The sequence below is a fragment of the Sinohyriopsis cumingii genome, chromosome 3 (assembly GCF_028554795.1).
Source record: "Sinohyriopsis cumingii isolate HCF-2022 chromosome 3, ASM2855479v2, whole genome shotgun sequence".
Lineage (NCBI taxonomy): Eukaryota > Metazoa > Mollusca > Bivalvia > Unionida > Unionidae > Sinohyriopsis > Sinohyriopsis cumingii.
Window position 1 is genome coordinate 15,203,627 of NC_142963.1, and position 17,711 is coordinate 15,221,337.

Sequence of the window (17,711 nt, forward strand, 5' to 3'; positions counted from 1 at the left end):
AAAAGCAAAATTTAGTGTTAAATGATGTTGTTTTAGTTAATAATGATGTTGTTGAGCGCGCGTTAAATACAGAAAAATCCCCGTGGAAGTTAGGATACGCAATGACAATTCATTCTTCACAGGGATTAACTATCACTGATACACGTGTTTGGATCGTTGATAATCGTATAGAGTGGTCAAATTTAATTTATTTAGCGGTATCGCGAGTTAGAGAAATATCTCAACTTGGCAGAATTGTTTTATCGTCGATAATTGTTGATGATAAAACCTGCAATGATACAATAAAGAAAAAATTATCTAGTTATGAGCAATATGATAAAAAAAATAATTACACATTTGACTTAGATGTTGAATTTGTATTATTTCTTCGGCAAGAACAACAAAATCACTGCGAGATTTGTAATTGCATAATGTTATGAAAATATCAAAAAAATAATTCAAGACAATTTACTATTGATAGAAAAAATAATAATCGGGGTCATACAAAAGATAATGTCACATTGGCGTGTTTGGAGTGTAATCGTAATCACGGAGCTAGTTAAGTGATTTAGGTGGTAACTGAGTATCTGCGGGAATTACAAGTAATTCTTCACGAGTAAACCCGCGTTGAGGAGCATTAGAATCTAATATATACATAGCTGGTCTACCTGTTGATCTTGTCACAGCAGATATTCTATGTGTTGTAATGCTACAAATAGGGTCAGAAGCTCTTTTTCTGCCACCTTTGAGTTCGGCATGTTTATATAAATATCTTACAATGATACTACCTAGAACCGGCTGTGTTGAAAAATCACGTCTCTGTATTGGTATAATTGTTTTTTGTAATTGCGATGACTGGTTTCATCTTTATTGATCTTGTTGATTCGTTATTTATCGCTGATATTACCTCTGGTAGTCTCCTGGCCCACTCATATGATCTTGAATCCTGAATAAATTCTCTTGCGTATTGATATCCAAATAATCTTTCAGCAAGAGTTTTATTAAATTGTTCAACAATTGCCTGGTCGCGATGAATTCCAGTGTGACCCCGTCGTATTTTAACGTTATTTTGTTTCATTAAATATGATACAGCACCTAAAAACTCCTTACCAGGGTCAACCTGAAGTAAATTTGGCCATGTTAATGGTCCTCGTTGATAAATTTTATTAAATGCATCTGCAACATCAACGGCGGTTTTTCCTGTTAGCGATTCTGCTAGCAATATCAACTACGGTTAGCATATACTTCTATGTTTTTAATCCAATAATATCATGCGGAACAAACATTATATCAGCTTGATGAACCTCATTAGGAATACTAACATCAAAATGAGCAAAAGGAATTTGTCTTGGTGGTGGTAAATAAATTTGCCACACAGCTTGTTTTGACAACCATGATGCTGCAACCGGAATCTTTACCCTGGCGGCTTTAGCGAGTTTATTAATTGCCGATTTACCTTTCCAAAATCCAGCAGGAGAATAATAAATTGATTCCATATTATTAATTACCAGCACCTAAAACTAATTTACCTTTCATCGCTGATTTTATTAACCAAGTCGATAATCTTTCCCTGATAGATTTATTAGGTATAGAATTTAGCGTGTGAATTAATTTTAAATCTGCGAGATGTCTTTGTTGCTGATCTTTACTTTGATAGGCCATATCATGAATGTAACATGCTCGATCGATAGCATTTATCGGAGTTTCATTCGGTTTTGGTTGATGATTTTCGTCAAGTCTAATATCAAGTCGTGTTCCTGGACCGCAGTAATTATATCCTGGAATATGTTTTTGTCCAGGATATTTAGCCCAGGGAGCGCCAGGCAACGATTCTAGTTTTGCGGCAATATCACCGCCATTAATCTTTTTTTTTATGAATCTAAATTTTTTTGTGCCACAAATGGCGCATTTGCCAGATATAGCTAATTTATTATTGCGAGTTGTAATTGAAACGGGGTCGATTGTTGATGTACGTGATTTACATTTCACACAATATAGATCCATAGTATATTTATATCATGGATGTAATTGATTTTTCCGCTGTGAAAAAACAAAAACCAATTAGTTGTACCATCAGTTGATGATCAGTGATGCTATAATGTTTTAAAAGAGTTTAACGAGAATGCATCGTTGCTAAGTGAAGGTGATGACATTATCAAGTTTATTACAGATATTAATGAAGCTCCATCGGTTGATGATCTTGATGCAGATATTAATAATTTAGTAGTTTACGATGACGTGATGTTGGATAAACAAGCGAATCCTGCCAGAATATTTTCTCGCAGCAGGCATAAAAATACAGATATCATTTATGTAACTCAACGATACACAAAGATTCCAAAGGTAATTAGAGATAATTGTAATATTCTAGCTGTTTTTAATGGCGTAGATATGCATACGCTAAGAAATATTCATCAAACTTGGTGCAACAGTGATATGGATATTATTAAGTTTAAAAACTTATTTAGCCACGCTCAATCAACACCACATGGATTTATAATGATAAATTTACACGATCCACAAACAAGATATTGAATCGGCCTTGACAAAATATTTGGATGACCCCGATAAATAAATCTGATAAAAATAAGGAGCAGCAGAGGGGTGGACTCCAAAACCTATTCTAAATTAGTTTATCTTATAGAAGCCTTCTAGAGGCTAAATAAGATCTCTACAGGATAAATTATTGTAGGAAGCCTTTCAGTAATACTTTTGAGAAATTTCAATTAGAGTCTGTACAGCTCCTCTGCTGCTACATGTGGCAAGTACACAACTATAAAGCCATGTGCTACTGGTAACCATGAATATCTTAATGAACTGTTGACAGTGGGATAAAGATCAAATGAGGACCAACATTTATTTTTCTTGATACACGTTATTTGTGCTTTCTAACATGATGTGAATGACATATACATTTTCTAACATGTGATCCATACTCAATGTTATGAATTTTTTTCATATATATACAGTGCTTTGCACATTATGAATTCTGCTACACAACTGTAAGTTTTCAATACACACATGTATTTCAGATTAGTTTTGTCTTCAATTCATCAAAATTTAAATTATTTTCTGTCGGTGTACATCCAACTCACTGACGTCAGGTCACCTCTTTAAATTTTACTTGTATGCAACATTTTGAATTTTGAAGCCCTCCCCCACTTAAGTCGACAATATTACCAAGGTAACAGGGATATCAAGATAAATGGGTAGTACTGTATTATGAAAATGGCAAGATTTTTTTAAAATTGGCAAAATAATGAGGTCGGAGATTTTGTGGCAACAACTTTTTTAATGCCAGCACCATCCATTTGCATTGTAGTTTACAGCTGAATTTATGGTTCCATTATTAACATCGGGTGTTTGGTAATTGTTCCTAATTAATCTGACATCAGCGCATTGTTGAAATGATTAATAATGTGGAAAACTGTCAGACCTTAAATGTTCAACAAATTTAAGACATTCTGCATGACCGTATCTACATGTGTCCTATTATTTATTCGCTCTTGTAAGGAAAACGATACAAATAAAATTTGCATCATGATAGAAAAAACTAATCAAAACTCTATCATAATAGAGAAAACTAATGTCATGGAAATGACGCTCAATAACCAACTGGTAATATAGATCTAAGACGTTTAAATATTTCAATTCAGTTGACCACTGGAGCCTTAGACTATTGAGACAAATAAATAAAGCATACAAACCAATTTCTTTCAATAGTATTTAGCGGATGTCCGTATTTTATATACTGCTTTGCAAGTAAAATGGATTCAGTGGATGACATGGGATTGACTAATCATTTCTCTCGATCAATAAAATCGCATTCATTTCCTTTTTTCTATTGCACTTCGCGCAATATACTTTGTAATATATCATATGAAATTCAGTATTATTGCACTCTCTGCATGGAAAAGATTGGAAAAAAACGACAGACATCAAACATTTTACAACAAACTCGCATTCACATTTGACTGATGTGAAACAATTTCGCACAAGTTCCGACAGTTATCTCATGAGCATGGCCAGATCAGGTCAAGCGTTTCAAAATTTCAAAAGGGCCATAGATTTCCTCGAAAGAGCACAAAAGCAAAAATATATGCATCCATTTACTCAAAGTGTGCATAGTACACAATAAAAATAAGCAAAAAAAACCCCAAAACAATGGTCAAATTTCAAGTGACAAGTTACTCTACGTTTGTGTGTGTATGTTTCTTTTTAGTGGGGGTGGAGGCCTTGATCTGGCCCTGACGAGTTCTCAGTAATATCTAGTACTATTTCTTCTGGCATCCAATCACATGATTACAGAGATGTGCTTTAAACCTGAGAGTAGTATTATAAAAAGGACAACATTTCTTATCTGAAATAAATTTATTTTGTAATGAACGAAACAAAAACTAAACACTGGTCAGAAGAACAATCTAACCCCATAAATTAAATGGCAGACCATGTGTAGTTAAAACTGAACAAGTATGTATATTCAGCCAAGTGAATGGGTCATTATGTGATTCATAAATTTAGAATTTGCTCTTGTTTTTGTTGGAGTTTGTTTTAAACAAAAGTGGCTGCCAAATGGAATTTAACTGCCTAATTGTTAGAGGATTATTTTTCACGTTTAAACAGTAGAATAAATTTAAATTGTTCAAGAGAAGATTAATACTGTGTGACGTTCATCAAGTCAGTGTGCAAGTTTGTTCATATTTTTTAAATAAAGTAAAAGTGTAAACATGTTGCAAAAAAAAGGCGATCATCCTTCTGTAAATGTACCGAATAAACAAGACTTTATCTTTAATTTTTTGCTGTCCCAATATATTTGACAGAAATTAAGATCACATGATTTTCGAAATGGTATCTGATTTTAAATCAAGCACGACGTTTCGGTCTTTCCATAAGTGACATTATTCAGTGACTATTCAAAGGTCAATCAGTAAAACTTCTACTGTTAATGACTCGACCATAATCGAAGTTACATGTATTAAATGCAACGTGCCAAGTCATTCCTGTGATAGAAATGCACCTTTCTCAAGCTGAAATTGACTTCTTCTGATGCTAGCATTGTACAAGTGTTTACAATGGTCACTGCCTTGATTTCTGCTGAACATCTATTGAAACAAAGTCTTTATCAGGGAGAGACCATTTCTAAAGGAGGTTGGGTAAATGATCGAAAACTATTGTCTTATTCTGATTTGTGGTATAAAAAAAAGACACTATGCCATTCTTTCATTTACATGAAACAAAATTATCTTGTGATGAATGAAATAAAAAAAAATACCAGTCTGAATAATAATTTAGCCACAAATGATTAAATGGCCGGTCCCAAACAGGCGCAGTGCTGATGTGTTAGTATTTTATTGCTCCATTGTGGAGCGTTGTCATGAAGCAAAAGTGGAGGTGATTAAGCCTTCCACCATGATGCATGGCGTTCTAAAAATACACATGAGCTGTTCTAACACCCCTTGGCTGGAGTCTAATGAAAAACTCACGAAAAACGTGAAGAAAAAAGTAGCCTTTATCATGAATATAAATTTATTAATGATGTGAAGGGACACTGATATAACACATTTTTCAAGACACTGCAGAGAATCCTGCACATCTAAAAAAAATTATCATCTCTCAAATAATCAATTTCATTTTCAAATAATCAATGTCATAAAGCTACAGAAGAACATTTTCTAGAATAGGTTGTGTATTTTTATTTTGTTATATTCATATATGAGACCACAATTAATCTCATGTGTTCATCGGTGCAGACAATGACACCAAGGGTTGAACAACAACTTAATTCTACTTCCTGTATCTAAACACTTGAACCCAATGTAACAAAACACAGTTTAGTGTCTAAAATAAAAATTATGTCCGACTCTGATTTATCTAAGAACAAGATTAAATGTAAAGATTGAGAATATTTTTCTATACATCACTTACCTCAGTTTGAACATCACTTACAACCTCAGTCTGAACATCAATTACAACCTTAGTTTGAACATCAATTACAACCTCAGTTTGAATATCACTTACAACCTCAGTCTGAACATCAATTACAACCTTAGTCTGAACATCAATTACAACCTCATTCTGAACATCAATTACAACCTCATTCTGAACATCACTTACAACCTCAGTCTGAATATCAATTACAACCTTAGTCTGAACATCAATTACAACCTCAGTCTGAACATCAATTACAACCTCATTCTGAACATCAATTACAACTTCAGTCTGAACATGAATTACAACCTTAGTCTGAACATCAATTACAACCTCATTCTGAACATCAATTACAACCTCAGCCTGAAGAGGATCAGCACCCATATTTAAATTGGAGTTTCAGGCATTATATTTTATTCCTTTTCAGAAGTTAAAAAAAAGCACAACTGTTGATGGATGCATGATGGATGGCCATGACTTGAAGTAAAAACCAACCATCAGAATCTATCTGCTTAGCATCATATTTACCAACTGAAGCTTTTTCAATTGCTGACACAAGTGTGTTGGATGAATCTACTGTATCCTTCAATGGCAAATCTTCCTTATTCATCGGCATGTCCAGGAAGTCAGTGATGCACAGCTGAAGAAGCTGTGGAGTGTTAAGTGGAAATTCCCAGGTGCTTCTGTAATGGGTGATCCTTTTCTGTATAGCCTGTTCACTGATGTGAGGAAATATTTCCAGAAGATCCCTTTTTATCTTATTATCCAATTCCTTCTGTATCTTTTCCCAATGACTGTAAAACAGAAACAACAAAAACTGATCAAGAAAAACATAATTTCTGCATAAGTATTGAAGCTGGTCACATATTTACAGATACCAAGGTAAATAGTTGAAACCAAAATATTCGAAGGGATTTTCCATTAAAACATACATAGGACCCCGGGGAGGTACTTTTAAAGTGGGGTACTCACCAATAGATGAATTTAGAAACTTCGTATCATTTTAAAATAGATACAAAAACAAGTAGAAACATGTAATGATTTTCAATTTTCATGGGCTGAAATCAATCACTAGGTTATATTTCAAGTTAAAAAGCCAATTATTAATATTTAGTTTCATAATTCTTAAAGTATTTTAAGGATACTCAGTTCTGACATTCAAGCCAAAGTCATGTTCCATTAGGCATGTTTCATTTTAATACACTGCTGATGAAACACATTTCTTAACAGTTCTCATATTTATTCAATATCATCCTCCTTCCATCATATCCACCACAAATAAGTTATTTTTCCCAGTGGAACAGCTGGGCCCCTAACCATAGCTTACTGATTGGCCCCTGCCTAATGTATAGCATAAAAAATTGATTTGTATGCCCCCTATGCTTTGCATACTCTTGCTATACTGTAGTGACACCTAATTGGATGGTACAAATTAAAACCATATTGTTTGTACATAAAAGTTCTGGCATAATAAACATGTGATAAAATTTTAGTTCTCTAACTGATATGTATGTTGATGATCACTTTCTGGAAATACGACTCATTCAATATGACAATCTTGTGGACATAATACAATACTTTTTAAAACATCACAATAATAACTTCGTCAGAAACAACTGCATTTCTATTTGATACTAATGTGCATTATTGTAGTTCAACTTCACTATTCCATCATTTTATATATTCTAGTGAACTTCCAGCTTTATCTTTCTTGCAACAGGCGAACTTAATTTCAAATATAATCTATGTATCATTTTTATTAATAGATATCCTTACGACAAGTAAATAACATTTTATCTTGAATATACATGATGTTGACCCTCTAGGGGTGCAAGACTAAGAGTAAAAAATCTTCTTTGTGTCAAAACTGAGGGTCAGACAGAGTAAAAAACAAACTTTGGTATCAAACTGGGGGTCAAATTAATGAACTGGGGGTCTCGGAAGAGCAAATGAGGATAAAGGGAAACACTGACCATAGATGGTTCATTATACAACTGATAATATCCTGTCTGTTGCTGAAAACAACCTCGGCCATGTTTTCAACCAGGGCCCAAATTCACTATTACACCAACCCATGTCAAAACTTCGTAACGGGCAGAGAATGTCAGCCCCTGAATCGGGATTTGTGTTCGATACACCAATGGACATTTCATTTATATCAAACAAGGCATACGATTGTACCTTTGTTCCAATAATTATTAGTGCGATGCTGAAAGTCACTGGCATTGAGCGGACCATGCTTCAAGCAATAATATGTCGACTACACCCACTAATAATAATAATAATAATAATGAGGACTTTGTATAGCGCCTAATCTTTAGAAGCTCTAAGCGCTTTACAACATTAGACAACACCTATAAGATACAAAACATATAATAATATTATTACAAAAACAAACACCATGAAATTAGAAAAACATTAAAAAATAAAAAACATGCTGAGAATATTTCAGGTAGGAAACATTATTAGGTCTTTAAGTTTGTTCTTGCAGTCAAAATAAGTGAGTTTTGAGAGCCCTCTTGAATGTGATCACTGTGTCTTTGTGTCTAAGTTCAGTGGGCAATTCATTCCACGTTGCTGGGCCCTGGTATGCAAAAGAACGCTGTCCATATGACTTTGTTTTCATAGTGGGAATAATGAGTATACAATTGTCAAAAGAGGAGCATAAGTATCTTGCTGGTGTGTACACATGGGCGAGGTCGGATAGGTATGTTGGACTAGAGTTGGACAGTGAAAAGTAGCACAGAGAACATATTTTGTATTTGATTCTGGATTGAATGGATAGCCAGTGTAGGGTACAGAGCAGCGGGGAGGTGTGCTCTGATCGTGGTACTCTAAGTATGATCCGAGCAGCTGTGTTTTGAACTTTTTGAAGCTTCTGGAGTAAATACTGAGATGAACCAGACAGAACTGAGTTACAATAGTCCAGTCTTGAAAGTACTAATGAGCACACAAGTGTTTTAGTGGCATCAACTGAAAGATATTTGCGAATTGAGCTTATGCGTCTCAGTTCAAGATATGCAGCCATGCTCATGACATGTTGGTGCAATGTGAGAGTACTGTCCTGAGTAACACCTAGGTTTCATACTGATTGTGTGAATTTAATGTTGGTGTTGCTTATATTTATTGTTTGAGGTAAAGGATGTGAATGAGAAAGTCTTTGTATTGTGATCAGAATGGCCTCAGTTTTATCATCATTCATCTGTAGCTTGTTACATGTCATCCATGATTTCACATCAGAAATGCACATCTCTACACCTTGGATGGTAGCATCAACTTCAGTTGGGTGGCTATATTTGTATATTTGGGTGTCATCAGCATACAATTGGTGAGACACCGGATGATGTTCTATGACACTTGAGAACGACTGAGTGTACAGAATGAAGAGAACAGGTCCAAGAACAGACCCCTGTGGAACACCACAACATAGATCAACTGGGCTGGAGTGTATTCCATTTGCAGACACAATTTGTGTCCTGTTGACCAAGTAGAACTTGAACCACAGTAGGGCTGCATCATGAATGCCAAATACATGCTGGAGACGGTGAAGTAATATATCATGGTCTATTGTGTCAAATGCTGCAGACAAATCAAGGAGGGTGAGGACTGTAACCTTTCCGCTATCAAACGCAGAGAGAATGTCATTAACTACTTTTAGAAGAGTAGTTTCAGTACTGTGGCAAGAGTGATATGCAGATTGTACATTGCTAAAAGACTTTGAATTTAGATGCGATACAAGCTGGGACAGAACAACCTTTTCTAAGATTTTTTATATGAATGGGAGATTAGAAACTGGGCGGTAGTTCTTTAAATCGTTATGGTCTAGTGTTGGTTTCTTCAGCAGAGGCTTTACAATAGCAGTTTTGAAAAATGATGGGAATTCCCCGGAATACTATCATAACCATCTAGGTCAATGTCTATCATATATTCACATGAATAAAATGTTCATTTTCTGTTTTAAAATTGTTTCTAATTTTTTAATCGCTTTAAAATTATGGATATACCTAGCCATTTTCGTTTCCTTTCTGTCAAAGAAAGTAATGAGAATTAACACGTAACATCCGTTTCATTTTTGATTCCCGCGTTACCTCGTTTTCGCGCTGGTCCATTCGGAACTCCTCGCGTTATGCTAGTCAATAATTCTATTCAGGTTACCGTCCCGATATGCAGAACGTCATTTCCATAATATTGAACACAATTCGAGCAGTGAATTAATTTTTATATGTTCTCTATATTTTCAATAATATTTTAGTAGCTAAATATATATCAATTATTGAAAATAAATAAATAATATCCGGTAAGAACTTAAATAATTAGTTGAAAGTTTGTTTTGTTGTTTTTAGTTGAAAGTTTGTTTTGTTGTTTTTTTTCGGGAGGGGGCGGGGTCGATGATTTTATTACAATCGGCATTTCGTGTGTAAGACCAAACAGTAAAACAAATGGTGAAAAACAGATCTGTGTGCAGACGGACAAAGAAAATTCAAGAAATAAAATAAAGAAAAGTCCAAAGACGGTTAGAAAGATAACTGGGGGCGGGGGGGGGGGGGTGCTTTTTGTTACAGTACGCTCCGATTGCATATTACATTTAACGTCTTTGAGGAGGAATGGCATAACTCTCTTTGTAAATTAGTTATAAGTTAAGTTTGTATTTAAATTCAAGATGACTACATATTTGGATTTTCCGCTTCTCTTTTCGTTATCGTATTTAATATTTTCTTGCTTTTGTGTTCATTTAGTTTTACTTCCAGAATGTCTTTTGTAATTGTCAGTACTGCGAGACGGTAATATGAATTACTTCAATAAAATAAATGACTGATAACTCGACTATTTGGGTTAAAGTGGGGTCAATACCGGTGTAAGCTTGAAAGGTGTTCCAAATTATGATAAGCAATTAATTACAGGACGAAAAGGAATTGTACAGGACAAATAGAAAGACAAAATTATCAAAATTAATGTTGAAAAGAAGGTAAGCCCTACTGCCTGCTGGTACAACGATTCGATACTCGAACATAGGGCCTTTTAGAAAAACAATATTTATCATGAAATAAACAAAGAGTCGGTTATGTGTTGCAGGAGCTGATGTAGTTCGATTTTTTAAATAGGAGTAGTGAATGGGGGCACCCTACGGACAATGGGAATTACCATTAAAAACACCCCTGGGGCACTCTACGGACAATGGAAATTTAACATGGAGAAAAATCGTGGGGCACTTTACGGACAAGGGGATTTAACATGGGAATAAATCGTGGGTCACTCTACGGACAAGGGGAATTTAACATGGCAATAAATCGTGGGTCACTCTACGGACAAGGGGAATTTAACATGGGATTTTTTTTCTTTAAATTTTTTAAAAAAAAGGGGTAGGCAATGGAAAGGCTATCTCTTTTCGAGAAATATGGCTGGCCCTGAAAAGGGCCTTTGGGTTTTCTTCTTCTTCTAATTTCTTCTTTTTCTCCACCAAGTTCTTATTTTATCTCCTACACTCTTCTTCCCTTTCTTTTTTCTTCTCCTCCTCTTCTTTCTTCCTCTTCTCATTTTCTTCTTCATTTTCAATTTTTTCGTTCCATTTTGTGACGATCGTGGATAAATACCTATGTATCTATAATCAGCTGAAATTCCTATGAAATCCCACTATCTATTTATAGCTCCAACTTGTGGGTTTTTCCTTTGGAAAATCCCACTGTCTTTTTATAGCCTCAGCTTGAGTGACGTTCCTGTTTATGAATTCTAGTATATATGTATAGCGACAAAATGTGGAAATTCCCAAGTCGATATTTATAGTCTCGAAATTTCCAGCGTCAGTGACGTCACTGTACTGAACACTAGGGATAAATATCAACAGTGTTGCAAGTGGCTGACCTGAATACGCGCTACTGTAGGTAGGTAGGTAGAGTGTATCTGATAGGGATAAAGTGAGTTTTATACGGACAAACAGAGACCAATAGACACACACAACGTACGCGCGCAGACACACACACACACACACAAACAAACACACAAACACACACACAACGTACGCGCGCCGACATACTCACACACACACACACACACACACACATACTCACACACACACACACACACACACACAGAGAAACACACAACGTACGCGCGCAGACATACTCACACACACACACACACACACACATATACACACACACTATAAAATAGATAAAATTAGTAACTACTTACAATATCAACTTCTGTGACGATCGTGGATAAATACCTATGTATCTATAATCAGCTGAAATTCCTATGAAATCCCACTATCTATTTATAGCTCCAACTTGTGGGTTTTTCCTTTGGAAAATCCCACTGTCTTTTTATAGCCTCAGCTTGAGTGACGTTCCTGTTTATGAATTCTAGTATATATGTATAGCTACAAAATGTGGAAATCCCCAAGTCGATATTTATAGTCTCGAAATTTCCAGCGTCAGTGACGTCACTGTACTGAACACTAGGGATAAATATCAACAGTGTTGCAAGTGGCTGACCTGAATGCACGCTACTGCAGGTAGGTAGGTAGAGTGTATCTGATAGGGATAAAGTGAGTTTTATACGGACAAACAGAGACCAATACACACACCCACACAACGTACGCGCGCAGACATACGCACACACACACACACACACACACACACGCACACACACATACACACATACACATACAGAGGGAAGAGGAAAAAACAAACCCCAAATATACTATCAACACAGAAGGGAGATGATACAAACCCCAAATAAACTATCCACACAAACGTACGCGAACGCATACAAACCCCAAATATACTATCAACACAGAAGGGAGATGATACAAACCCCAAATAAACTATCCACACAAACGTACGCGAACGCATACAAACTCCAAATATACTATCAACACAGAGTGAAGAAGTAAAAGCTTTTTGAAAGCACCTAAGCCCTCACCTGCAATGACCAACTCTGCCAAACACCTACACCCCACCCACCCCCACTCCCAACACTACAAAACCCATTTAACCCGTTATTTTATGGCATCAGTGTGTGATTTAGGAAACATCACACAAAATAATGGAGGAATAGACTGACTATTGTTTACCGACTTGCATGCCTAAAGAGCGTGCGTGAAGGAAAACATCCTTCCATTTCAATTCTAACTAAAACATGATCCAGAGGGATAGAGATAGGTGAAAGGGCACAATTTCATAAAGTGTGAGTAGAAAACAAAACACGCCATCCTTATTATACAATGTCAAGACCAAGAGACACTTACGTGTTCTTTCTGGTCTATTCTCTTTTAGAAGGTAGTATGAAATTTCACATCAGGGCCAACGCATCGGCTCACATTGTCAATTTTTCCATTTCCATGTCTTTACTGGCACAAGTTCTTCATCATCTTCAATTTCTTCTTCTTCTGAATCCCTCTTCTCTGTTTCGTCTTGTTTTTGTTTATTCTCTTTTCTCGTAGGGCACTCTGAATTCCAGTGTCCTTTCTCCTGACAACGATATTAGGTATCTTGACTTTTGTCTCTCTTTCTTAGACGAAGCAGGTATTCTGGAGACAAATACCCATTTACCTTTGCAGATATAGCAAACTTCATTAGCACTTACACACTTTCGTATGACTCTTATCAAATCAACGACCAAAAGAGTAAGTTTTGTTGCCACTTTCGCATGTGAATTATGTTTTCGTATGACTTTTAGCAAATATTTGACCAGCAGGTCGATCTGTGCTGACTCTTCCATCTTTGATCGTTTGAGAGCGAAATGAATACTCTGACGCTAAGACACTCTCCTTATATACAGAGACCTGCTGCGTATGAAACCTAGTCAAATGTAATTTTGCAATAAGATGAAACGATTTCATTGAGGAAGTAAAAGGCAATGATGTACCGTATCGCCTCACACAAAACCTGAAGTGTTAGTTCAAATCCGTGTCAGCGATTTCGAAGACGACATAACTGGGCTTTAATCAATGCTCTCCATTTCTGCCACAAAACCACGAGTCCTGATTCACGCCAAAAGAAATTTCGTTCGGTCCATAAAAAATAGTATCACATCCGAGAAACGCAAAAACGAACTTCCAGAAAACTGAGAACGACGGCTTACACCTACAACGTGAAATGTATGAGTTCAAGTAGTGCGTAAAACTTAGTCAAATTAAATTTTTATAGTCAAGACGAAACGATCTCTTTTCGAAGAAGAAAGCAGACACCAAGCGACAATGGCGATCCGTGTCACACAACACTTTTCAAAATGTATATGATCAGAGGTTTGTTCTAGCGATCTGCACGGTTAAATTAAATGTTGATGTATTTTGCAATAAGACGGACAATGGTCGCCCATGGAACCATTGTTCGTGCATTAGTTTAAATTTTTAAAATATTTTTTTTATATAAATCGCCTATAGGATAGACCCAGTAAAGCATGGCCATTCTCGTCACTGTGTGAATAGCTGCTCAAGTCAATTCGAAGTGAACGCGGTAAGAAAATAAGTATAGCCAATGAAATGGCTTACAACGGGTGATGCATTGTTTTGTTCTAGGACTGTGTGGCATAATAATCCCTATGTTCTTGCGTTGTTACCATTACAGTGCAGACAGACTGAAATGTGAACTTACAAGCCCTCTTTGTGTGTGTTGTACCATTTCTTCTTACCACATCAAAATACTGAGCGTCACAGTATTGGTTCGCGTTTTCAAGCTGACCATTTTTTTTATATCTCACTTAAACATTTTAACATAAACACTCACACTCACATCGGTAAAGTCAGAACAGATGTGTTACAGTATTGAGGGGCATGTTATCTTTTTTTTTCAAACTAATAAATTTGGGGTTTGTATGAAGTAAAGAACCGAAAGTACAGTGAAACTCAAGGATGATGACCCAATCTGTCTGTCTATTGATGCGTGTATTTACTTAAGAAGAAATATGACCTCTAAAACACAAAGAGATACGGCGAGCATGATTAGAATGAACATAACGATGTTTTCCTTCACGCCCGTGTAATTTAGAGCTTCAATCCCCTTTGAAGACAAACTTGGTCTCCTTTTGTAGGGCTTGAAATAATAAAAAACCTGAAAAAATCTTAAGCACTTTGCTATAGATAATTTCATCAACAGACTAAACAACATAAATACCGTTACAACACTAGAAAGCCTTAAATCTTCTATCAAAAAGAAATGCATAAAAAAATTAAAGATTAACGATAACTAACCAATGAAACCGAATTTAACAAAGGCAGTGACATGTGAAGAAATGGCTCTCACTTTGGAAAGGTAGGCGAACGTACTCTGTCATGCACCATCAACTTGAAAAAAAAATTATAAACAGAGAGAAACCTGAATTCAAAATTCAGTTTTTTTTCTTCTTCAAAATTGTTTCGTTTCTTTTTTCTTTTTTTTTTTGGAACAAATCTAAGCACTAATATAGAGTGGAAAAGGGAAAATGCACATACAAGCTTTGATATTTCTGAAAAAAATGAGGGGATATTCCTAACGTTCATAATCACCTATATATGCTTGGACTTGTCTGTGACTTATCCACAAAACAAGATGTACATATTTCTGGTCAAGTTGCAAGTGTGTGCGTGTTTTTGAAAATGGTAAAAATTGGATATACAATTTTCTCGTGACACTTATAAAGTGAAGAGTCTGTGCAAGTGTCAAAAGCCAAAGTCATATAAGTTTTGTATTTTGTACGGCTTGTAAAGATTTCCACTTTAGAAAATGTGAAGTATCACAAGTTATTATCACAAACAGAAGTGGAACATAGGGGCTTGCAAGAAAGAAAATAACCCAGACAGTTGGTGTCATCAAGAGTGCTAGAGACGGTACCCGAACTTGCTTGCTTGCTTACTTGAATTAAAGTGATTTTCGCTCTAATGGAGCATATATCACTGGTTTAATAACGCACCGCGTGATTTTTAATTACTCCTGGGGAAGGAAAGAGAGCCTCATCCCCAGGCTTTTATGTACTCACAGACTACTTTTAAATTTAGCCACTCAGGTGTAGGACTAACTAGTCCTTAACAACCTGACTGAAAGGCTTTAAACATGAGTGGGAATAGTCTCACCACACACTCATTTTTCTGTCCGAGCGTGGTAAAGGAGGAAAAAAGGTGCTCAAAAAGACAGCCATGGGTGTTAAGTACTCAACAGAACGCTAGCCCGTACTTATTTCAAATCAAGTCCCGTTTTTGCTAATAGACAGTAAAAAGTACCAATAATGTGTTAACCACTTGTGCAATTAGTTCAAATCTAACGAGTCTGTTAAATTTCCTACTTCCTAACATATCTATCTAATATTAGTACTTAGTGTAGTGTACATAAAAATAGCCATACTGATCTTATTTAAATTATTATGTCTAAGAGACATATGCCAGTTTGGTCACTGTTAGGTTTAAAAAGTTAAGTTTGTTGCGGTGTTCCAATGGGTCAAGTTTGTTTCGAGAATAGTTTAGTCAAGGAGGGATACCAAGCCAAATATGGTTCCCTAGTTAATAAAAAGCAATCTTTTGGAGCCCTAAAAAAGGCTGTTTTTTTCTGTTAGAAGGTAACACGTCTCTCTTTTGCTTTCACGTTCTTTCTCGCACTCCTAGTCTCATGATTCTTGATATCAGGAAATGCGTAGCCATGATGGGCGGCAATGTAAGCAGCGGCTTCTACCAGTTGACTGAGGGGGTATCCAGCGTAGGTTTGTTTGTAGAATTGGGGAAGAACTCTGACCCTAATCCCCATTGAGAAGGTCTTGGTTTAAAGGTGTCTAGAGATTTGTAGGCAACGTATTGTATGACTCTAATAAACTACCCTGCTTTGTTGACGTCATACAATGCTTGATCTAGTCCCATTTCGGTGTACATCTCAACGAGTGTCAGCGTCCCCCTCCTCCTCCTCAACCGCCTCAATTTCCTCTTCTGGTTCTGATACTAATTCTTTAGTTGAGGTAGATAGTTTCAAGTCCGCTGCTATGGTGTCTGTCGCTGTTATTGTTGTTGTGGTTGTTCTTTCAGCTGAGATTGCCTGCAGTGTCGGAGTGAGAAAAGAACGTTGTTGTTGTTGTAGTGTTTAACGCCATTTTTCAGCACGCGATAGGCTATACATGGCGGCCAGTATTAATGGTGGAGGAAGAACCCGGGAAAAACAAGGAAAGAACCACCGACCCACGAGAAGCTACTGGCAAGCTTTCTCACATACCCACATTAGCCGAATCCGAGACTCGAACCCACGCAGACAAAGGTGAGATGACAGTGATCCGTAACGGAGAGCGCTTTAGACCACTCGGCCACTCGGGGCCCCAGAAAAGAACGTAGTGCCTCTGATGATTACATTTGAGTTTGCCATACCGTTTGTCTAACATAATTGGCCCTTTGTTTTGCCACCACTCTTTCCGGGGCAGGTTGTTTGTTAGGTATAGTCGGATGTTGACTAGATGTTATTTGTGTTCTCGAGGTGGGTGGAGTGCTAACTGGCTAGGTCTGCATTTCTTGCTCCCGCTACTGTTGTGTATATTTCTTCCCTCCACACCGAGTTCTGGGCCTAATTCTTTTAATTTCGTTGTAACCGAACTTACATTATCCATATTATCACCAACAAAAAAAAACGCACAAACCTAAAAGAAACACTCACTCACTTTTTTACAGAACATTACTATTTTTTTAAATTTTGATAAGCGACGGAAACGAAGGACTTAGAGTCGCACTTTCTAACCAAGATAAAGAAATCATGTGCTGATAGACTCACTTCTGTATTTTTTCTTCTAACTGACTAACATATCATAGGCAATGGAATGTTATTTCTTTTCGAGAGCATGGGGTAGCCCTGAATTTTTTT

General features: G+C 36.3%; 1 protein-coding gene across 1 annotated transcript in view; it reads right to left on the reverse strand.

Moving 5' to 3' along the window:
• The window catches only part of LOC149802479 (uncharacterized), a 228,787-nt gene extending 218,782 nt beyond the window's left edge, over nucleotides 1-10,005 (reverse strand). Inside the window, exons 1-2 of the mRNA XM_089951718.1 lie at nucleotides 9,912-10,005; nucleotides 6,436-6,701 (exon numbers count right to left, since the gene is read on the reverse strand). Of these exons, the coding sequence (XP_089807844.1) occupies nucleotides 6,436-6,701; nucleotides 9,912-9,919 (274 nt within the window). The 5' untranslated portion in view covers nucleotides 9,920-10,005. The remainder of the gene's footprint in view (nucleotides 1-6,435; nucleotides 6,702-9,911) is intronic.
• Between the last annotated feature and the right edge of the window lie 7,706 nt (nucleotides 10,006-17,711).